Source organism: Boleophthalmus pectinirostris, unplaced genomic scaffold (assembly GCF_026225935.1).
Source record: "Boleophthalmus pectinirostris isolate CB_2022bp ecotype Guang Dong unplaced genomic scaffold, ASM2622593v1 HiC_scaffold_22, whole genome shotgun sequence".
Taxonomy (NCBI): domain Eukaryota; kingdom Metazoa; phylum Chordata; class Actinopteri; order Gobiiformes; family Gobiidae; genus Boleophthalmus; species Boleophthalmus pectinirostris.
Window position 1 is genome coordinate 962,026 of NW_026571190.1, and position 24,813 is coordinate 986,838.

At 43.1% G+C, this 24,813-nt stretch overlaps 1 protein-coding gene across 2 annotated transcripts in view; it reads left to right on the forward strand.

Annotated features, from left to right (window-relative positions):
- Nucleotides 1-23,966, forward strand: part of lpar2b (lysophosphatidic acid receptor 2b) — a 30,607-nt gene extending 6,641 nt beyond the window's left edge. Inside the window, exons 2-5 of one of the 2 annotated variants that reach the window (XR_002318677.2) lie at nucleotides 8,260-8,665; nucleotides 13,098-13,592; nucleotides 20,384-21,247; nucleotides 23,524-23,966. Coding sequence is in view for 1 of the 2 variants with exons in the window: in XM_020922116.2 (XP_020777775.1) it covers nucleotides 8,410-8,665; nucleotides 13,098-13,592; nucleotides 20,384-20,640; nucleotides 23,524-23,625 (1,110 nt within the window). In the remaining variant the exon portion in view is untranslated. The remainder of the gene's footprint in view (nucleotides 1-8,259; nucleotides 8,666-13,097; nucleotides 13,593-20,383; nucleotides 21,248-23,523) is intronic. The other variant, XM_020922116.2, reaches the window with a different exon arrangement.
- Nucleotides 23,967-24,813: the final 847 nt, after the last annotated feature.

Consider the following 24,813-nt stretch of genomic DNA (forward strand, 5'->3'; position numbering starts at 1 on the left):
AACTTAACAGTTATAGTTCTATTCACGCTTATGTCACACACCATCGGAATGAAGAAATGACAACTTCCTTTGCAGTAGTAAGTCTGATAAATCTAGGAAAAATAAGAAAGTCCCAGTTTTCTTCATCTCTGTGTCATTGTAGTGTCCGTTATGTTTGACTAATCAACAATTCTGACCATCCCTCAGTTTTCATCATTTCCCACTAACACACAACTCTGAGTGCACTGGTACATGTGATTAGAAGAGATGAGGGACAAATTCCAGATGATTCCAAACAGCACATATGTCTGCAGTCTTCATTTTACCACTGATCACATTTACTTCAGTGGGTTTGATCCAATAGATCCATGGTTTTATCACAGGTGGCCACTGGAATTTATCATCACATCTTTCCAAACATCTTCCTGGTTTGAGACATAAACGTGAACGAAGCCTATTTTTAGATTCATCTGAACTGCTTTACACTACAATAGATTAACCTAAAATTGTTGTAGTAATAGTATTAATAGTAATAAAAGTATGAATAATATTTGTTTCACTTGAAGTTGTCGCAGAAAGTCAGCCCTGTGTTTGTCAAACTTAGAAGCTACAGCTATGGTCAAAATGTTTCTAGTGGAGGTGAATGGTTCTTGTATTACCCTACGACCTCACAAGGTGATATCATATTCAAGGAGTGTTTTCTGTTTGAGAGAAGAAATCAGCCTAAATCTGCAGGGTTTGTGTGAATGAAACAAAACACAACTCGAGGTGTTTGTAATGAGGAGCTTCCATTAGAAGAGAGCAGAGAACAGTGTTATATGGGCCTTTTAACCAAACGTGCACTTTCCCTCATGTTCTGAAATGCGAGATGAGACTGCTGTGTTATTGTAGCAGTTCAGAGTTCAGTATTCTCTCTGTGTTGATGCTTCTGGATGTGTTTAAAATGTGCACTATCAATTGAATTTTGGTTAGAAAACTTGCTATTAACATTTTGGGGCAGAATTTGTAAGATAATTATATAGGGTTATCAAAAGTATAAAAAATCTGATGTTTGTGAAATCCCTCAGTTGTCCAGATAGAACACCTTAGAACAAAGAGAGAGAAGAAACAGGACAACAGAGAATCCAAACCCATGAGGAAAAGAGAGAGGGTGTAACTATTCCTTACTTGGCTGGTGTTTCTTTCAGACATGAGATCCCAGACTATTTCAAATCTACAAACACTTTAAGACAGAAACTGGTCCACCCAAAGGACAAAACACTGAGCCACAAACAGTGTGCTCTACTCCATTCAGTGTAGTGAAGACTGCAGTGAACGCTGCACTGGAGAAACTAAACAGACACTTCACAAGAGGATGAACCAACACAGACGAGAGAGCAGCAGTGGACCTCAGTCTGTCGTACATCTCCATCTAAAAAGACTTTGGCCACCCCTTTGAGTATAGTGAGGTACAAATCTGCACCAGAGAAAAGAACAGGTTTGAGGGGAGAGTTAAAATGGCTGTTTTGATATTTACAGCTCCATCTTTGACTTAAATCAAAACTAAGATTTCAACGGTGATGGTCTGTGTGCTCAGAGGTTCAACAGACCAAAAAGGTCAAAAGTGAAACTGTAAACAAGTGTGGTGTTAGTTTCAGAGTAGTTAGCTCCTCCCTTCAGGCAGATAAGGCAGTGTCCACCAGAGTTTGACCAGAACTGAAGAAGCAGCTTGGATGAGCTGTGAAACATGTGCGATCAAAACATTTTGTCCAGGGACAGAATTTAATTTCTCCTTTGCTAAAAAAAAAAAAAATTGGTACTAAACGATACTAAAACTAGAATCAAAACTAGATAATCATTGGAGCAGGTATCGATGGGCAGGACAAAAGAATGATGTTGAGCTGTATCAGAACAAGTAGAAGAGCACATAGACACACACACGGACCAACATGAACCACTATGAAGGACACATTTAATGTTAAAAATCACATTCTTTTGGCTAAAGAATCAGCCTCAGTATTGAGTATCAAGTCTATTCCTTAGTATCAACATTAAGTTGAAAATGGCCGTATCGTAACAACACATTGTTGTATTATTTTATCACTTCAGATTTCAGTCTGTTCTCTATGTTGACGCTGCTGGGCATTTTGACACATTTTGTATAACACACACAATGGACTCTTTAAGCCATGTTATAATGTTGCTACCTCCTCAGAAGCAAACCTGGAGTGATAGTTTTCAAGGTAACATCTCCTTTTACCTTTAGCTCAGTTCAGAAATTCCAGGGCTGAAATTATCCAAATGATTCTAGTGAAACCTTATAAATATATGGAGAAAAATCTGCAGGGTTTGCGTGTTAAACATGTGATGTGGAAACTACATTAGATCAGAGAATACTCACTTAAACATTTTGGTGGAATGTTTGTGAGTTAAACCTTGTAGCCGTAGGAGTGAGCAGCCCACACTTTTCCACACTCTAACTGTGTATCAGAACAATAATGGCTCCATCACGCCCTTGTAAATGGGGCCATATTAAACAGGACGAACACACGCACAGAGAAAGTGTCTCTCTGTGTGTGTCTCTCTGTGTGTGTCTCTCTGTGTGTGTCTCTCTGTGTGTGTCTCTCTGTGTGTGTCTCTCTGTGTGTGTCTCTCTGTGTGTGTGTCTCTGTGTGTGTGTGTGTGTCTCTGCAGGTCTTACTCAAACACTGCTTTACTTCTCTGAGTTTATCTGTTGTAACACAGAATATATTTGACTCACCATGTTACTGTAGATCAGTGCTTCTCAATTATTTTCTGTCATGCCCCCGAGGAAGAATAAAACATCTCGCGCCCCCCCGAGTGACTATAAATAGTATAATTTGTTTATAAAATTGTTATAAGTACACCTCTGCATAACACTGCCACCTTATATGATGCCAACAACGCTCGCTGGTTTACTGAAGTAGCAGTCACAAAGCGGGATGATTGTCGGCAATATTCAGCACGTTTTCGCTGAAAAATCTCAAGCGGCTTATCAGAGTGATTGGGGTGTAATGTATTTAAGTGACGCCTTAATTTATTGGGCTTCATGCTGTCCGCTGCCAACATTTTTAGACACAGTAACACACGGGTCTTTCCTCGTCTCCCACCGTAGTCACAGTGAAGCCAAGCGCTACATACGCTTCGTCATATTTCCTCGTCTTAGCTTTCGGGAGATTTTCGTTTGTCTCTTTATCTCCGTCTCTCTCCGCCTGTCTTCTCATCCCTGTTAAATATTTTTTCATGGTGTCACTTGAGGGTCTGCTACACTTCGTGTCTACACTTCATACTCAAACTCTGTGCTGTGTGCAAAGCGCGCATGCTCAGTGCAAACAAAACTCCTACACCACCGAGCGAATGCTCCCTGCGCCATGTCCCTGCGCACACTCTGCCAATGAGAGCGCCACTGCCCCCTAATGTAGTGGAAGTGCAATTGCACTTTATTCTAGGACAGTAAAAAAAAATCAAAATAAAAAAATAAAAAAGCATGTTCCCCAGGGTCAAACGCGCCTCCCTTGACGGAGCCTCGCGCCCGCCCAGGGGACTATTTGAGAAGCACTGCTGTAGATGCTTTAAAAGTGTTGTATTTGCATTAGTAAGTTTCACTTTTGTTTTTACGCACTATCTCAACGGGATCAGCTTGCATCCTGCTAACGAAATCCTGCTTGTCACATCAAGTCTGTCAGGTAGCTGCGTGTGGTTTTGTAGGTTGTCGCGTGGGAGCATGGGGGACGTTGGCTTGTGGGCGGAGCCTTGCACAGAATCTTACTGCTAATGGTAATACGTGAATAAAACATTTTCAAACCGATAAAAGATGGTGTTGTGTGTTACAGTTGAGCCCCCAGAGAAGTCCACTCAGAGTTGGACAAGTTGAATGTTGTGTAACATTCTGACCTTGAAAAGTTACACAGTGAACCTTTACATCAGCCAGTAATAACAGCTTTGAATAATTTCCTGTGTATGCAAAGACAACAGACATGTGACTTTCAGCATTAAATGGTACTTTCTCTTCTATTCCCATGTGTCTTATATGCAGTGTTGGGAAGGTGACTTTTAAAATGTAATCCCCTACAGATTACAGATTACATACTCCAAAATGTAGTTTGTAATGTAATCCATTAAATTATTTAAAGTGAGTAATGTAATCTGAATACTTTGGATTACTTGGTTTGCTGTAGAGAAGCAAAGATGAGGAAATCATAAAAGATGTTTTGTCTGATAAAAGAAAATAAAAAAGCCCAGACTTTACTGAACCAAATTAAAAATATTATTGATGGAAAAGGAGGAGGCACAGTTCACACAGCATGATTTAGTCCTGTTAAATCCTGGTTTAGTCCTGGTTTAGTCCTGGTTTAGTCCTGGTTTAGTCCTGGTTTAGTCCTGGTTTAGTCCTTGTTTAGACCTGTTTTAGACCTGTTTAGACCTGTTTAGACCTGGTTTAGACCTGTTTAGACCTGTTTAGACCTGGTTTAGTCCTAGTTTAGACCTGGATTAGACCTGGATTAGACCTGGTTTAGTCCTGGTTTAGTCCTGGTTTAATCCAGTTAAACCTGTTTTAGTCCTGTTTAGACCTGGTTTAGACCTGGTTTAGACCTGGTTTAGACCTGGTTTAGACCTGGTTTAGACCTGGTTTAGTTTCTGGCAATGAGTGGAATTACCGGGGGGTAGTCACTGAAATAGTAACTGTAACTGAATACTGTTAGTAATTTGTACTCTGATTATGTAACTCTGGTACTTGTACTCTGTTACTCCCCAACACTGCTTTTATGTGTGTGATGGTCAGTGGTGCAGTAGGTTCATGTTGGTCCATGTGTGTGTACTCGTCTATGAGCTCTGACATTTGTTCTCATACAGCGCAGCTTCATTCTAAAGACACTCAGGAAAGGCTCATTTGTGTCCTGACTGTGGGACTTTTTAGTACTGATACTGCTGCTCAAATGAGTATTTAGTAGTTGAGTAGTTTGAGTAGTTTTAATATTAGCTGTAGTATTTTGGATTCAGTTTGTAATTATTTTTTAACTCAAATCTGTCTAATTCATGGGCAAAACCTAAACTTTTAACACAGGACACTGACACTGTCTGTAATGCTTCATTATAAAGCTCAGAGGATGACCAGTAGACACCAGCGGAGGTGATGGTCTAATGTGGGCCTCTGTGGTGGAAAACAACCACTGGGAGATGGTGGCAGGGCAGATGGAGATGGTGGCAGGGCAGATGGAGATGGTGGCAGGGCAGATGGAGATGGTGGCAGGGCAGATGGAGATGGTGGCAGGGCAGATGGAGATGTTGGCCAGTGAATTTTTTTGCACAAAGATTGTGGTGCTGATTCTGGCTGTCACTGAACATCAGTTACTAGTTGAACCTAAAACGTGTATTGAAACTAGACTGTCATTTAAGCAGGTATGGATCAAAAATCTCAAACAAACCAAAAACGGTGTGTTTGATGTGAGAAAGTCGACAGTGCACGTGGCTCTGGAGTCTGGACTGGGCTCTTCTGGTCTCTCCATACTCCAAACATATAGTGGACTGTAACTTAGTACTAGTACTAAAGCATAGATACTTACACCTGAAGTGGATACTTTTTACTTTTACTTCATTACATTTGAGAACAAGTATCTGTAACTTTCTACTCCATGATATTTTTGAACAGGAGTGAAAAGTAAAAGTATTTTTATTATAGTTTGAGACCGCTGAAAAGGCCGAGGGGGTTTATTTTTAACACGCTTGTAGTTTGAGCAACAAAAATATACAAATAAAAGCAGCTACATTGATACATACCGCTGACTGAATTGTTCCTGTTGAACAAAATCACAACATGTGAGGCCTCATAAGATTTCAACCTGTGTGAAATATGTATACTTTTTACTATTAAGTACATTTAAGGTACTTTAATACTTTCACTTTAGTAAATTTTTCATTTGGTATTTCTTCCACCACTTCAAACAAGTAAACAAAATTGTGTAGAGTGTCGAGAGATCTGTTTGCCTCTTATGCAAAACCTCCAACTCTCACACCAAATAACCACAGTAAAGCTCATGTGGAGCTTCAGCTCTATTTACATAGAGTCAAATTCACAATCAGTGCGAGGCCATCCTGACCCCGCCCCTTCAGCAGCGTCATGAGCCTGATACCAGAGCGATTAGTATCTAACTTCAGATCAGTATCTTGCCTTTGGTTTTACTGTCTTTAGTCCAACAAGAATTTCTTTCGTCAACTCCAGGCCTAGTGACATGTCCTTACACCTGCAGGCTGAGTTCAGGCAAAACACGCAGAAGTACAAGGAAACAATGTATTTATATAAAGACAGATTCAGCTTGTGAATCATGAGTTTCAAGGTCCGAAATTAACTACAGTTTTATTACCTGTGATCTTTAAGCAGTGTTATAATGTTGCCTCATCGAAAACAGGCCTGAAACAGATGTGAGAGGAACCCTTTTATTAGTCTGTCTCCACCTCCAAAGCTCTAAATGCTCAGTTCCATCTTGTGATGTAGTAGTGAGTTTCTCAAGTTAACGTTTACCTCCTTTCACCTTTGTTCAGAAGAGACTGATAAGCCCAGGGCTGAAATTATCTAAATGATTCTAGTGAAGGTGTATGGAGTTTAAAAAACAGTGGAGCACTTCCTGTATTACTGCATGACCTCATAAGGTGGAAGAGAGTGTTTTTTGTTTGAGAGAAGAACTCAGCCTCAGGGTTTGTGTGTTAAACATGTGAATGACACAAAACACAACTCCAGCTCTGAAGGTATTTGATGAGGAAACATTAACAACATTGTAATACAGCTCTTTTATCTTTACCTTTTATCTCCCTTTTCTCATAAAACATACAAAATCTTCAGATAACATAAATCCTTATAATCTAAACAAAATGATGACTTGACCAATCCCCATTTTGGTTGAATTAGACTCCAGTGACCCATTCATGGACTAAATGACTCCAGGATTCCTGCCCTAGTTGTTCTGAAAGGAGAGGGCTGACAGATGATACAGAACCACCACAATGATAATGATACTAGACAATAGAATGCAACTGTTTACTGGATCATAATACCTGGAAAAAACAAAACAAAATGTGTGTTCTTTCTGCGAGCACAGTCTCCCCTCCACAGATCTGACCTGTAACTCGTCCTGTTCCACACTATGGAATTTAACTTATCAGTGTCCATAGTTTGATCAGGCCTTCTGGATGGCAAGCACAACATCTTCACATCGACTTACCTCCATGGAGACAAGTCACACCACTAGTCTAAGTTTCAGGTCAGATCTGTGGAGGGACAAAACCCAGAAAATTAAATGTACCTTTTTATAGGGCAATATAATGCCACTAAGTCCCTTTATTTAGTGTAGTAATTCTTGTGTGCAGACGTGTGTTTATCTCAGACCTGGCCTGGCCTCTGCTGCTGCTGTGACGTGGCAGCTCATTTAAACACATTTTCCACACTTTCCCCTTAAGTATCTGTCAATACCCGATATTAAATGATAACACATGAGCCGGTCTGCCCGTATGAGGACGGATAATGGCACTTATTGCCTTAAAACTCTGAATTTATTACACAAGTGATGCAATAGTTCTCTGTAACTGTTACTTGAACAGCTTTATGTGAATGAAACATTGTGAATCAGCCTCGTCTCATGTCCAATTAAAGTCCCAACTACAATATCGGCTGTAATGATGATATTCAAAACCAGTATCTGTGCATCACTATTCCTACTCGAGTCAGATTTATTTATTTTTTTCAGCGCTGTTGGTACCCCCTCATCCCAATTTACAGTCTAGTGGGCACGTTTCCGGCTCTCTGCATGAAATAAACAAACGTCTGTACAGAGAGACAGAGAAGGAAAGTCAAGTTTTGCTGCAGAAACATTTAAAGTAATTTTCTCAATCCCTTTGTGTTTCAGTCAGAGGTGTGGGGACAGGGGGACAGGTCAGGTGAGGCAGTTTGAGGAGAGGAACAGCCCTGAATATTACTCTGCTCTTGTGTTTGAGGGAATGAACCATTTCATCACCAACTATAAGTATTTCCTCTGGAAGGTCTTCTGCTGCCACATAGAATGTAAAAATCCTGTAGCATCTCAAACATCCATAGTGAACTCCCTAGCTAGCCTCCTCTTGCACAGTTTCCATGGATACTGGAAATGAAATGAAAATATATGATAGAAGTTCTAATGAAACTGATCGGACGAGTACCATTGTGATAAATTGTGCCATGAGGTTTTGGTTTTCTCCAGCCCTGTTCTGCTGTGTGTTCTGTTTTGAGCTCAGTCCTGTTTGCTTCTTCAGATTCTCTCCACATCCTGCTCGCCCCTCCGCAGATATGGGCTGTCAGTGCACCCTCCAGCAGACCGGGGCCATCTGAGAACTGGGACCCTCTTCCTCTTCTCCTCATAATCCTCTTCGTCCTCATCCTCATCTCCCTGCACCTGCCAAAACATGGACATCGACAAAGATGACGTGCCTGGGTGCTACTTGAACCGCAGCGTCAAGTTCTTCTACACGGAGAGCGGGAAGAACATCAGTGACCACTGGAGGAAGCGGGACTACGTGGTGGTTACCCTGGGCTTGACCGTGTGCTTCATCGTCATCTTCTCCAACCTGCTCGTCATCCTTGCCATCCTCAAGAACCGGCGCTTCCACTTCCCCATCTACTACCTGCTGGGCAACCTGGCACTGTCCGACCTCTTCTCAGGTACCACACACACACAGAACACTGCTGCCCAACCTCTGGAGAACCTGCTCCACCTTCTGCCACACGAGATGTTCAGCAGCTAATCCAAGTGTTACCATGGTGACAGAATGCACATTACACAGACGCATTTTTATACTCTGATCTGTAGACTGCATATAGATGGACATAACGCACCCGCAATCAACGCATTCCAAGTAGGAAGTGACCATGGGCTCCATCCACTCTGGCTCCAATTCACTTTTATTGAAAAAGTGTTGTACTATTACTATTACTATTACTATTACTATTACTATTACTATTTGTAGCACTTATACAATGCCGCAATAGAAAGTATAGTAGTAGTAATAACAATAGGCTAGATCAGAAGACAGGGTTCGGCTCGGAGGGAAGTGAGGTGTTTAATAAGACACTTCCACAAGATTGTTGGTACACTGTAAATAATATACCACAACTAAGCACTACAGACAGTATTTACAATATTTACAGATGTGCACATTCATCTGATTAAGTTCAGAGTTTATGGGGAGTTCAATGCGTTATAGTCCTTAGTCCAAGTGCAGTTGAGCAGTAACAAAAGTTAATATAATCCACACGAGGGTCATGTGAAAGGCAGAAAAGAGAGTTCCGGAGATGGTTATGGTAAGGTGGGTGATTTTCTAGCAAAGTCTATGAGGGGCCCTGTGCCCACAGCAGGGGGCAGTTGGTGTGCGAGAGTGTGTGTGGGGTTGAGCGGCTGCTACACCTCCTACCACACCGGCAGATGCTTGCACTCTTACAGTCCCTGACAAAAGTCTTGTCGCTTATCCATTTTGTAGAAACAAAAGCGTATAACCTGACTTTAAATTAATCGATTGGTTTTAGAAATGTCTCATATGAAAGCTAAAACCCTCCCAAATTATGCTCAATATACTAAAATAAATTTGCTTCACTGAAGAAAGATTGATCTGTTTAATGAACACAGAAAGGTCATATGATGCACCGAATCCTAGATTACAGCCTCACCTGTGATCAGTTACTGATCAATCAATTAGTGGGTGTGTATAAAAAGAAGCCCAGCACACCAGACCTTCACATCAACTGCAACTTGACCTCTGACAACATGCCTAAGATCCACCCTGAGACCAAAGTGTTAATTATCAAGAGGCTGAAGACCAGATCCACTGCTGAGGTGGTGACACCTTCAATGTGTCTCAGCGTCAAGTACAAAGAATAAGAAAAAGATCTGAAATGACTGGAGATGTTTTTGACAAGCCCAGGTCCGGCAGACCCCGCAAGACAACTGCTTGGGAGGACCGTTTGTTGATTCGAAAATCCAAGGCCCCTTTTCCACTGCAGCAGACTCCACCAGGCCTGGTGTTTTGTGAAATATCTTAAAAGGTTCGTGGGAAGTAGTCACAACCAGGCAATCACTATTTCACATCAATCAATGCCAGCACACAATGAAGCTAGAATAAATATGTCCGTTTATTCCCCGCTCAACATTGTTACAATCATCACACAATGAAGCTAGAATAAATGTGTCCGTTTATTCCCTGCTCAACACTGTTACAATCATATCAATCAATCAATGGGTTTAAGCATTCACAAAGCAGCAAAGAAAATCAAACTCACCGTTGACACTGGGCTGGAGAGCCAACAACCCACGGCAGAGTGGCTTAAACCCGGCTGGGCGTTCGTACGCAACCTGCAGCAGACTCTAAAGTGGGTGCTTTCCCTCCACCTCTATATATTCTCTTCATGCACCTGTGCGTGCAGAGAGGGCCAGTCTCCACCGCGCACACATACATGGAGGCACATTCCTGTCCCATGTCCAGTCTTTTGAGACTGGCAATGGGGCAGGGTGCCCTGTTTTTCGTAAACACAGTGTCCTTGGCACAATCCCCACTAGAAGATAGCGAGTTGTATAAGCATAATATTGACTTCGTGCAGGCATGCAGGCCTAGTGAATTGATCTCAGGACCATCTTATATGTTCCCACTACACCTGGTCACCTCAAGTCCCTGTGTCAACCACAACAGTTTGTAGAATTCTGTCTGGAAATGGCCTCCATGGTCGAATCAGTGCACAGAAACCAGCACTAAACAAAAGGCAATTAAAAAACCGTGTGGCATTTGCCAAGGCCCACAGCCTGTTAAAAGGATGGACACTGGAAAAGTGGCAGAAGGTGGATTTCTCAGATGAATCCTCGGTTGAATTACATCACAGCTGCCGCAAATATTGCAGGAGACCTACTGGAACCCGCATGGATCCAAGATTCACCCAGAAAACAGTTAAGTTTGGTGGAGGAAAAATCCTGGTCTGGGGTTCCATCCAGTCTGGGGGGTGTGCGAGACATTTGCAGGGTGGAAGGCAAATATCAATATCCTAAAATATCAAGAAGTATTAGCTCCTCTTACATTCCCAACCATAAAAGGGTCAAATTTTGCAGCAGGATGGTGCTCCATCACATACTTCTATCTCTACATCAAAGTTTCTCAAGGTGAAGAAGATCAAGGTGGTCCAGGACTGACCAGCCCAGTCACCAGACATGAACATCATTGAGCATGTCTGGGGTAGAATGAAAGAGGAAGCATGGAAGACAAAACCAAAGAATCTTGATGAACTCTGGGAGGCATGTAAGACGCTTTCTTTGCTATTCCTGATGACTTCATCAACAAATTGTATGAATCATCATCACTTCAAGCTCATGGAAGTCATACAAGATATTAAATATGGATCTCACAGCACCACTACTTCATTCACTGACGCTGTGCTACATATTTTTGTATTTGAAGTAAATTATTAGTTCAATTTTCTGTAGGCGACAAAACTTTTGTCTTGTCAAAATCTGACCTTTCTGTGTTCATTAAATGATCAATCTTTCTTCAGGAGGGTTTTAGCTTCATATGAGACATTTCTAAAACCAATCGATTAATTTAAAGTCAGGTTATAAGCTTTTGTTTCTAGAAAATGGATAAGCGACAAGACTTTTGTCAGGGACTGTAGTTTGGTTTGAGCTCTAGGCCTTAACTCGCCATCCAGTGTCTGAGAGTTCAGTTTCTGGAAAGTCCAGTTTCGGGAACCTGGCCAGTTCCACTTTGTTAAACCACATAGGATCACAACAGCACTTCATCGTTAAGGCAAGAGGCATCTGCAGCAGCTCAGTCAACTGAATGGTAGCACGTGCGGCCATGTTTAAAGAGCTTGACGTAGTAAGTCTTGCGATAGTTGAGAACAACGGCGTCCAAAATATAAGGTAGAAAGGGCCAGGACACAAAAATATCTGGGTTACATATTACTATTACTATTACTATTACCATTACTAGTAAGATGTGAACAATAATGTCTTCTTTCCTCAAGGTTGCACTAATGTTAGCAACAGGTTTGATTAAGAGCGTTGCTAAGAGTCTCCCCTCAGCTGAACCTGGAGTGCACCAGTGCGTCCTCCAAGAGCCACACACTCAGTTCACTTCTGTCTGTGCAGAAAACCAAGAGATGTTTGGATTTGAAGAGGAAATATTCTACAAAACAGACTTTTTGGAGCGTCTCAGTTGTGTTAGGGCTGTGTCAGCTCCAGTCTCATGTGGACAAGTTTAGATTTTGTTTGGTTCCAGAGCAGCTTTCATTTTCTGCAGTGAATGAGCCACTTGTGGGTGACCCTGGTTTAGGGAGCCAAAATGACAATAAAAATAGACAAACATTCACAAAAGCCTGGTTTTGTGGACCAGTCTTGTTGTCGCTTCTAAAGGGAAATGATTCTACAGTAACATATGATCTACAGTCTGTAAATGTCCTAACACTCAGACTGTGAAACACAGAACATAGTTTATATCTCTACTGGGCCCTGTTAAAGCTTGTTTTATTGAGCCTGTGCTGGACTCGACCAAAATTTCAAACTGGATTTTGATACTGAGGAATAGACTTGATACTTGACTCTGATTCCTATACTGTGATGATAATAGAATGTGATTTTCAGCTTGAAATGGTAGAACTTTTTCTATTCCCATGTGGCCATATATCTGTAATCTCTCAGTGGTCCAGGTAGTTTTCATAGTAGTTCATGGGCAGATAGTGTGTGTCTGTGTGTCTGTGTGTGTGTGTTTACACTTAAACTCCCCAAAATGCAACAAATGACACCTATTCTGCTCAAAATTTCTATCAAGTGAACGCCCACCGCCCCACATCTTTACATCTTACCTGCTAATTAATTTGCAATAATTGTGGACTTTGTCCTACATGTTTATTATAAAAAGGTGTTTGTAGATGAAGTGATCACATATCTAAAAATGTCCTGATAAATGATCTCAAGGAAAGTGGGTAGGAACTTGTTCAAATGAGCATCTAGTTTCATATTACTAGATTTAGTATTGACTGATCTGATTGTTCAGTGAATGAATGACTCCTGAGAGTAGGCTTGTTTGGGGGCCTGTTTGAGCCTGTGTCTGTCCCACAGGGGTGTCCTACCTCCACCTGATGTTCCACACTGGACCCTGGACCATAAAGCTGACCAAGTATCAGTGGTTTGTACGCCAGGGCCTGATAGACACCAGCCTGACGGCCTCCGTGCTCAACCTTCTGGCCGTGGCTGTGGAGAGACACCAGACCATCTTCAGCATGCAGCTTCACAGTGAGATGAGCAGCCGGCGCGTGCTCATCATCATCGTAATCATCTGGGTGCTGGCCATCCTCATGGGACTGGTGCCCACCATGGGCTGGCACTGCCTGTGCGACCTGCCCGCCTGCTCCACCATGGCCCCGCTCTACAGCCGCAGCTACCTGGTCTTCTGGGCTGTCCTCAACCTGCTCACCTTCTCCATCATGCTGGCCGTCTACACGCGCATCTTCCTCTATGTGCGCCACAAGAGCCGCCAGATGTCCCAGCACACGTCCCACCTGCGCCACCGCGAGACCGTCCTCAACCTCATGAAGACCGTGTCCATGATCCTGGGTGAGTCAACGTGATACTGTAGGAGGGGCCAAGTACCGCAGTAGTGTCACCCGCAGTCACGGGTGGACAGGGACCAAAAAACGGCCCCCACAAATTTTCCCATTTAAAAAAAAAAAAAAAAAAAAAAAAAAAAAAGAGTAGTACCACACAGTAGTACACCAAATACCAAGTGATAGTCATACAAAGTACTTAGCATGAAGTACACCAAAGGGCATACAGAGTCAGTAATGATACACCAGAGTGCAGTGTTACACAGAGTCACAGTAGTACTTTTTTTCCAACTGTAAATGAACCGTCACCTGTCTGTCCCTGTCAGCCAATCCCAGCACACTACCTGTGTCTCTCAGCCAATCCTGCAGCGGCAGGCCTGTGCACACACGTGTGTATGCATATGCACGTGTGTGTGAGTGCGCGTGTGTGCATGCATGTATGTGCACATGTGTGTGTGTGCAGCCGTTGGCCTATTCTTCAAAGTGTGTGTTCACAGAAACCCTGCCCTGCTCTGGCCTGTCCTGGCCTGTCCTCCCTCCTCTCCTCCTCACTCTTTCCTCTCCTTTCCCTTTTTATCTGTTCTCCTCTATCACACTCCACCCACTCTTCTCTATTTCTCTGCTTCTCTTTCTCTCTTCTACATACTTCCTTCCTCTCTCTCTTTCTTTCTCTCTTGTCTTCTTATCCTCCTCCATTGTCATCTTCTCTTTTTCCTCCTTTTTTCTTCTTCTGCTTCTTCCCCCTCTCTGCCCTCCTGTCTCTTTCAGCCCTCCCTTTCCCTTTCTCTCAATTTGCAAACCCTCACTGTCTTTCTCTCTTTCTCCTCCTCATCAGTCTTCTCTCTCCTCTGTTACTTCTCTCTCTGTCTCTCTCCTTCTCTCTTTCTCTCTACCTTCTCTACCCCTCTCTCTTCTCTCTCTCGCTCTTTCTCACTCTCTCTACTCTCTTTTCTTCACTCTTTATCTCTCTGTCTACCCTCTCTATCTATCCTCTCCTATCTCTCTCTTCTATCTCTTGTCCGGTCACTCTTTTCTCCCTCTACACTCTTCCTTGTCCCACTTGGCATCTGTCGCTCTGTCCCCGTCCTTCCCCAGTCCTTCCTTCCCTCTCTCCCGTCCTTTCTGTCCTCTCTCTCCGTCTCCCGCTCTTCTCTTCCCTGGTGGCGGTGCTCACTACATTCCTGCGTGTTTTAAAGTACTCCTTGTGCTGTGTAACGGCAGAGCTCCAGGAGGAGGGGGCGGGCCAGCTGCACGTGCCCGGACACAGCCTGCATATTTGGGCTGAGTGTGACAGAGAGCAGCCTCCTCCTCTGGTTCATACCACATCGCCCAAATATGCGGCGCACACTGTAAACACTGACGCTTTACTACACGCACAGGACCGTCGTCACAAACAAAGCACTCGCTCACAATCCCACTGCTGCGGTGGGGGGTCGTCCTGGAGATGATACTGCTTTGCCTGGAATATTCCACAGTATTGCATTAAACCTTTTTACCTTGCATTTATTCAATTACAATAGATGTTCCAATGTAGTTTCCTCATCCTACTGAGTTCTTCTCTCAAACAGAAAACACTCTGCTCCACCTTATGACGTCATGTTGATACAAGAAGTGCTCCGCTGTGTTTTTAAAGTCCATACACCTTCACTAGAATCAGTTGAACAATTTCAGCTCTTAAAATTGCCAATCTCTACTGAACTAAAAGGAAAAGGAACTTGAGTTCACTTGAAAACTACCACTTCCTGACATCACAAGAGGGAACAGAGTATTCTGAGCTTTGGAGATGTAGACAGACTAATGATAAAGAGTTACTCAAACATGTGAATGAAACAAAACACAACTCCAGCTCTGTTTTTTGAGGAGCCAACATCTTTATAACATGGCTTAAAGATCACAAGAGTCTGTACCTGATTTTTTTCTCATATATTTGCAAAATGGGTCCCCAATACAGATATATTGTAAAAGCAGCTCTTGAGGTTAAAATAAGTACTGGCCAATTGTAAACTGTGTTATTGTCCAACAATCAAGAAGTGTGTGCTACCAAGCTCAACAAAAGTTAACAAAACCCTGAGAAGAGTGAAAAGCATTTATAAACTCATCGTGTTGAATAAGAATGTAGAATGCATCAGGTAAGTGAGGAATACTGCCCTACAAACTAACTCTCCACAGTGTGAAACAGAAAAATGACTTGAGTTTCTGATTTGTCCAGACAAAAGTAGAATAGGCAGGGCTTTCAAAATCTGACAGCTAGTTACTGTAATGAAGAAATATTTGTATGTGAAAAATATTGATCTCAAAATGGACATTTGACCTTATTTGTCATTTCCTGTTCTTTGCCTTTGTATGATGATTCAAAAATAAGGAGTCATGCAAAGGCCAAAGACAGAAACTGACATGATGATTATTAGATTTTCTCCAGACTTCCATCCATTATAAGAAAAACACCTCACCAAGGTTGAATCATCATGTGTTTGTGTGAACTGATGTAGAAGAGCTTTGGATTTCCTGTTTAGTGCTGATCAGGATCGTGACACTTACAGAGTGAAACAGTTTAACACAAGTGACTTTGCAGTACAGTGTGTACAGTATGAAGAAATACACACAATACTTTCAGATTGAAGTATCATTGAATACAAAGGTTTATTTACTGAATGTGTTAAAACCCTGTGCCAAGGCTGCAAGACAAAAAGGAGGTGAGAGGTTGGATTTTAAAATAAAAATATATTGTATAAAAATACATGAAAAATATAAATGTATATATATTTATGAATTAAATCACAAACAAAACACACACTGTTTCTGCCTTTAGCCTTTGCACAACTCACATTTTTGGCTTATTATACAAAGGCAGAGACAAATAAGGTCAATATTTTTCATTATATTAATTCACATGATAAAGGAGCTCGCAAATACAAACAAAAGGACATGAACTCATTTTTGACCGAACATGATGTTGCGGCGTTCTGCTTTTGTAACTTTGGATCCCTGCAAACTGTTTAAATTAACTAGTTCTGTTGTTTCACATTTTAACATTGTATAAATCAGCTGCAGCTTCTTCTAAAACAGGCACATCTTGGCCAGTTTGTATCAAAAGTATATTTGACTAAAACATTTCAAAAATCTCATTATGGCAACACTAAACTCTGAGTATCAGATGTTCCTCCCCTCGCCCTGGTACACAAACGCACAAAAGCCACTAATGCGCTCACAAGCCCATTATTGCTCATGTTTCACATATCACATGATGAGTCAATATTGTGACAGGCCTGCCCCCACCCTGTGTGTGTGTGTGTGTGCACGTGTGCACATGTGTGTATTACGCTATTTTCTGATCTATGTTATAATTCTGTTTGCTCAGCACAAACAGATCTGGAGTTGTGTTTTGTTTCATTCACACATGTTTGACACACACACCCTGCATATTTAGGCTGAGTTCTTATCTTAAACGGAAAACACTCTGTTCCAACTTGTGATGTCATGTGGTGATACAGGAAGTGTTTTTAAACAGATGCATAATTAAGAATTACTTAAACATGTGTGAATGAAACAACACAACTCCAGGTCTGTTTCTGACTTAAAGCTCAAAAGAGTCAATTTGTTTAATATAGGACCTTTAAGGGTTAAGAGGGTGGAGTGGTGCAGAGCGAGGGTCAGGGTGGAGGCTCTCTGGACAGTGCTGGATGTTTGCTGGAGAATTCCTGGAGTGAAGATCCAGTGATGAAACGGGATCCTCCAGACTAAACCCCCGAGCGGGACCCGAGTGTACCCAGGAATGTGCTTCTCCTGCTCAGTGTCTACAGCTCCAGCACTCCCCTGCTCCTCCACCACCCACCTCCCCCGAAACCCCACCCGTCTCCTCCACCTCCCCCTGCTCCTCATTCATCTCCCTCACCTCCTCCCCAGAGTGTACCCAGGAATGTTCTGCTTCTCTTCAGCGTCTACAGCTCCCCCTGCTCCTCCCACCTCACCCATCTCGACCCAGACCTCCCCAAAACTTCACCCATCATCTCAGCCATCTCCACACCCAGAGTGTAACCAGGAGCTGCTTCTGCTCAGTGCCTCCACCCAATCTACTGCCCCACCCATTTGCTACACCCTCTTCCCCAAACCTCATCCATCTTCTCCCCAGAGTGTACCCAGGAATGTTTTTTTCAGTGACTTCACCTCCAGAGCTCCCCCTGTTCCTCCACCTCACCCATCTCCTACCTCACCCCAACCTCGCTCAAAACTTATCCAATCTTCTACCTTCCCCTAAACCTCACCATCCCATCCCATGTGCTGCTTCTGCCCAGTGTCTTCACCTCCAACGCCCTGCTGCTACCCCCCCAATCCCACAAACTTCACCCATCTTCTCCACCTCCCCCAACTTCACCCCCAGGGTGTACCCAGGAATGTGCTGTTTATGCTCAGTGTCTACACCTTCAGTGCTCCCCCATTTCCTCTTCCATCTTCTCCATACTTCACCAAACCATCTCCACGCCCAGAGTGTACCCAGGAATGTGCTGCTTCTTCTCTGTGTCTTCACCTCCAGTGCTCCCCCTGCTCCTCCACCATACCTCTCCCAAACCCCCATCCTTCTCCTCCACCTCCACTAAAACCTCTCCCATCTCCTAAGACCCGACATAGTGCTTTTGTTCACACTTTTTTCCCGTCCAAACCAAATTGAGGGAGTAAAAGGTTACTGGGTGGGCCAATATGGATATATTTATCATTTTTTGAGCCAGTATCGATATCAAATAATTAGTATCAATATCAGCCAATGTTGATACTGATGTATCGCCAGTTCCTAGTTACAGGGACATATTCTTAGGTCAGAGGTTTTCAATAGGTGAGGCCCACCTCCCCTGGGAGCATCAAAGAGCCACTAGAGAGGCTCGACACACACATGAAGAAAAAATAATGGTCCAAGTGTGTCCACATCTGCAGCAGTATTGATATTGGTAATTGTGCGGGCGTGTATTAGCTGTAAATTTATGTCACCATGACAACCTACTCCAACCTAGAGTTTGGAGTGTCACCTTTTTTGCCTCATTTTCACCGCGCAGACCGTGTCTCCTCGTGTACGCCGTGCGGGCCGTGTCTCCTCGTGTACGCCGCGCGGGCCGTGGCTCCTCGCGTACGCCGCGCGGGCCGTGGCTCCTCCTTTACGCCGAGTGGACCGCGCCTCTATACCAGAACAAAATCAGGTCTAAACGAGGACTAAAACCAGGTCTAAACCATGCTGCACAGACTGTGTCTCGCCTTCTACGCCGCCAGTCAATGAAAATATTGTCCCGAAAAGAGCGCCACCACAACTTAATAATGACCTTGTGTGTTGGAATGGCAGAATGATGGAAAAAGAAAAAGCTAAAGTGTCACCACTCCGATCAAGGAAAAAAAAAAGGCCCAGACACATGCAAATTTCAGCCATCGTCGATGTCGTCAGTGGTACTTTTGGCACTGATTACAAATGCTTGGGATGTTGTTTTGATTTGGATAGGCCTACTGATGTTCAGTGATGTTCAACATCACATGCATGAAGTTGGAAATTATTTGCTGTTGCAAAAATTGTTTATGAATACACTTAAAAACAAACAACAACAAAAATTTAAATACTATATTTTGGAGAAGTGGCGGGCTCAACTGTTTTTACCTACTCTAAGGGGAGGCTCACATTTACCCTAAGACCCCTGTCTTAGATGAAGTGTCATTATATAAAATGTTTAGTTTCATTCACACATGTTTAACACACAAACCCGGCACATTTAGACAGAGTTCTTCTCTCAAACAGAAAAAACTTTCCAATACAGGAAGTGCTCTGTACACTTTCAAGAATCATTCAGAAACTCTCAACTGTGGAATTACCCATTTCTACTGAATTATAGGTAAAAGGCGCTGTTCACTTAAAAGCTTCCACCTCATGACATCACAAGGTGGTAATAAGAGATTAATCAAACATGTGTGAATGAAACAAAACACAATTCCAGGTCTGTTTTTCACAAGGTAACAACATTTTATCATGGCTCAAAGCTCACAAGAGTCGTTTGTGTCATAATGTGGCTAAAATGAGGGGAAAGATAATGCACAGTACATCTCATAATAGTTGTAATTGCATTTGTGCCTCTGCAGGTTAGCACAAACTGTTCTCACACATCGTTCTCATCTGAGACAGGAAATGCAGAGGTAGCAGTTGGAGCTCTTTTAGAAACCTGCGTGCGACACGTGTGTGTGTCTGCCAGGGTTTCTGTTGTTTCTGCAGTGCTTCTAGAAGTCTTTTGCAGAGAGCTAATGTATGTCCCAGTGTGTCCATGGGTCTTATTCTGTGTAATAGCTGCTAACCCTGTCGTTTAGACCTCTACAAACAGGTTCTGAAATGCACTGGAGTCTTGGATCACTTCAGATTTCAGTCTCTCTAACGCTGGTGTTCATCTGTGTGTTTAAATGTGTCCTGTGAACTGAAGCTTACTCAAACACAAAGCACACATTCAATCAATCGCAGTGCCTGTCACAAATCTCTATTCATTATTTCCAAAACTGTCCAGTTCTGGTCCTGTTGTTTGAAAATGCTTCTGTGTGATTGGTTAATCCTCCTGTTTATCCCTCTCCTTCTATACCACACCATTTAAGTGAATGGGTCAAGCTCAAAGACACATGTCTGTGCAGCCCACTGACCACACACAGTGTGAGGGGGCACAAGTAGTGGCCCCTCACACTGTGTGTGCTGCTCCCTGTGACCCTTACACACTCTGTGCATGTGCCTATGCACACATTTATGTGTACATGTGTGCTGCCCCCTTACACTGTGTGTGTGTGTTTCCTCAGGCTGCTTTGTGCTGTGTTGGACTCCGGGGCTGGTGCTCCTCCTGCTGGACGGTCTGGGGTGTGACCGCTGTAACGTGCTGCGCTATGAGAAGTACTGCCTGGTGCTGGCCGAGTGTAACTCCTTTGTGAACCCCATCATCTACTCGTTCAGGGACGCAGACATGCGCCGCACCTTCAGGGAGCTGCTGTGCTGCCTGTGGCGGCGTAAGGCCGACCCCACCCTCTCCGGAGTCCACTTCAACACGCAGGAGCACGAGGTACTGTCCGAGAGCAACGGAGACCCAACTAACTACACGCTCACCTCTAACTCCGCCCAATCATGATGGCGAGGACCATCACTGACTCTGCCCACTGAGGTGGGGCTGACCTACTGACTCCACTCACTTTGAGGACGGGGGCGACATACTGACTCCGCCCACTCATGGGATGGGGCAGACCTACTGATGCTGCCCACTCATGAGGACTTATCTACTGACTCCGCCCACTCCCAATGTTGGACTTACCTACTGATCCCTCCCACTCCCAAGGTCACACTGACCTACTGGCTCCTCCCTCCAATATTAGGGTGGGGCCCACTCACTGTCTCCTCCCACTGACAGTACTTGTCAATATTCACCACTGAACTGCTTAAAGACTGTGTGCTTCTGATGTAGCACTGCTCTGGTGACGTCCTGTACACCTGTCTGTGGCTCTGCTGTGGAGGAGACTGTGTGACCGCTGAAGACTTTAAACATGGCCAAGTGAGAGGGTCTGATCTTCTCCACACCAGACCCTGCTCCTCCTCTCTCTCTCTGGGCACCTCCTGAGCCCTCTTTTCCTCACATGGACCTCTGTATGCTGCACCTGATGCCCTCACCTCTCAAGGTTCTGCTCTGATATCATTTTATTTGAAAAATGCCCCTGACATTCCCATAGCGTGGCTCTGAGGCAGAAGTGACTTCTTGTTTTAGAAGTCTGGTCCAAACTGTAGATTTTTAGATAAATTATTTGATTATTTGTTTTAAATTATACAATTTAGAGCTTTTACAGAAGATGATGTCATTACTGCCACTGCCACGTGTATATAAATATATAAGCCTAATAGTGCAGCTCATTCCATTGGGAATGTTGGGATATAGCCTCCATAAGGTTCAGTCGAACCTGCTCTGTGCCGGTGGACAGCACCACTGCAGTCACAGGACAGACACTTTGTCTCATGAAAAGTGCTACAGCTGTGCTCTGTAGCAGTGCTTCAGTCCTGCAGTACCTTTTGGGTCCATAGAGGGCAGCAGGGTGAGGACAGTGTTTTTCTGTACAGTCTTGTGTAAGACTTAGTTCACTTGTGTGTTTTCTTGTCAGCTCAGCACAGCAGTGGTGTGGAGGTAGCACGCTGCACATGTCGCAGACAGAGGAAGTCTGTTGTCTTCTCACCTTTCACATGCTCTGTGTGCTGCACATGGGCCCCCACTTCCTGCTGAGATTTATTCTCACACAGTCACTCTGGAGGGGTGTACTTTGTGTATGTGCGTGTTTTGTGCTGGTCGAGCGTTGTGCTGTGGGACACTCCCTGAAGCTCATAAAGGCTCTGACTCTAAACAGTCATAATATGTTCATGATTAACCTACAGCGGTGTGTTCTAGTCAGGTTAAGCGCTCTGATCAGGCCCCTAGACTGTCAGCTCTGAGGTCTTTATCGTGTAGTCTTCATGAGCCCACTTGATGGAGGTGAGATGTTTGTGAGACCTAAGACCCCAGTCCCTCTAGAACAGTGTTTCCCAAGTCAGCAGATAGTATTCATAAATCACAAAATAAAGGTGGATTTGAGCATTATTGAACATTTATGAGGATATTTTATTGTTGACTGAGTGATCGTGTCTCTGAACAATTAGTATTACTCAAGTTTTAAACAATGAAAAACAGAAATTGAAGCAGGAACAAAAGGCAGAGGCGGCACTAACATTAGACAAAAGTAGGCAGCTGGCTATGGGCCCCAAACCTGGAGGGGGCCCCAACCAATTGCCCTCAGTGCTAGTAATGGCTAGTAGCACTAGTGGTGATTTTCTCTCAATATGACGTAAAATGAGAGTAGGTTACGTTTAAAAAAAAATAATTAAAAAAAATAGTACCATCAAAATAGCATCTAATTTATTTGAACTGTCTAAGCACCCCCCCCTTCACGTTAGAATGGACTAGTCAGCTTGTCCTTGATTTGAACAGAATCATAGCATATGTGATAAATGTAAACAAAATTTAATTGTACTAGAAAAAAAAACAAAAAAATACTATCCGCTCTAGTTATCTGGTGGGCGACCAAACTAATAAGACAAGTTTCCAATTCATCCTCATTCAAATAGAGATGTGTGTGTCTCAAGAACAATTGGGGAAACCAACAATAAATATTAAAAGCATACAAACAAAACAACAAAACAATAAACCAGTCCATTATAGTGAGGGCCCCAAACTAAAGTTCACCTAGAGCCCCCACACTGTTAACTCCGCCACTGATAAAAGGATCCATCAGTCGCCTATTTGGACATTTCGCCCATTTGTTTTTCTTTTCAACATTCAACTGAACTGGCAATATTGGAACAAAATAGTCAATAAAATAAATACAAAAACATTAAAAATGATACAAAACATGTCTTAACATTTCTAATGAGATAGGTGGGTCTGTATGTGTTTTTGTGGTGTGTTCAGTCCAGGTGCAGGAGGAGACGCAGCAGCAGATCAGACGCAGTGTTCAGTTTGTTTCTGTGCTTTGGTTTCATTTTTGTGAGGATAGAAAATCTCAATTCACACAAATGTAGAAGTGAAAGTAATAAACAGAGAAACACTGGCCCCACTGAGGACAGGAGATTCTGAAAACCTACAGGCAGATCGTGACAAGGCAACCCCCCAAAAAATCAGTTGCGACCCAGTCTTTGGGAAACAATGCTCTAGAAGGTCATGTGTCCAGAATGCACCTCCACCTGCTCCTCCCTCTGCTCTCATATACCAGCATTTCAACATTGCAACTGTGTGTTTGTGTGTATTTAAGGAAACTCAATAAATGCTCATGTCCACCAGCCTGCAGTTTAACGGTGTTTTTGTCCTGTCACCTGTCACCTGTCCCCTGCTCCTGTCCCCTGTCACCTGACTCCTCACTGTGTGTGCTGTGTCCAGAACCATAAGTGGGCGAGTGACGAGGAAGAGCGCCACAACGGGACCCCCCTCACCGAGCCCTCCGAGCAGGACAGAGCGGAGCCGTCCCGCACCTGGAGCTAACCATGCCACACCCAATCTCCCACCCTACCACACACACGCAGGCGCGCACACACACACACAGGCACACACACACACAGGCACAGGCACACACAGGCACACACACACACACACCGCTGAGAAATGGACCTCTCTACTGTATAGAAATGTAGCTGCAATGCCAATCCCCAGTTATATTAGTTTTATTTTAATTTAATATATTTTTTAACTCTTGATGAATTTTGGAGCCATGACTTTGCCTTTTGAAACGACTCAGTTGTCAGATTTTTACTGTGTTTTATTTATGTTTTAACATGTTTTTGAACTGTCTACGCTGATGAGATTAAAGCATAGCATGAACACAACAGAGTTTCACTCTCAATGTCTGAACAAGGATGGAAAACCAAAACCTTCTAACAGGTGGCCTCATACTTTTGTTTTTAAAGCTATCATTCTTACTGTGTTTTAGAAAGTATGTGCTCTGATCTTTTCAAGTTGTGTTAGTGTTATGGAAGTTTGCTACTACTGTTTGGTTCAGTAGGGTTGTGATCGCGGAGTGTGCATCGGTCAGAATGCAAGGATGAGGCGGAAGATCTTTACTTCTTTATTGTCTTTGGATGGGATGAGTATGAGGGCGTGTGTGTATATGTGTGGTTCTGTAAACAAACAAACACAATATTAGAAATAGACTAGATTAAAAGGAACAATAATAACATCATAATATATTATAACAATAATAATACACAATATTAGGCAAATAGAAATATAAATCCAAATATATATTAACCAATGGGTACTCGGCAGACACGTGAAAAAAGGTAGGCCTCAAAACCTCTACTACTAATGAACTACAATAAACATAGGCATTCTGTGTCAAACACAATCCCCAAATATACATAAGGCTACCTGAGTCGTATAAACAAAAGACTTGACTAACATGAATTAAATAAGATAAAGCATACATAAAATGAAGAGCAGCTTAGCAAAAATTAGCATTGAAGCTCACATGCGTTATAACTGCATAAATAACATTGAACAACTGTGAACACTCAGTTTCCTCATTAAACACCCTAATTTAACATGGTAAAACACCCACCTGTCTCATGGACGCACACCACAACAAAAAGAAACATAACAACAACAACACACCTCACCATGCACAGACTAATAATGAGAAAACTAAATTTATCATGCGCTCACAAAACGCCCCTA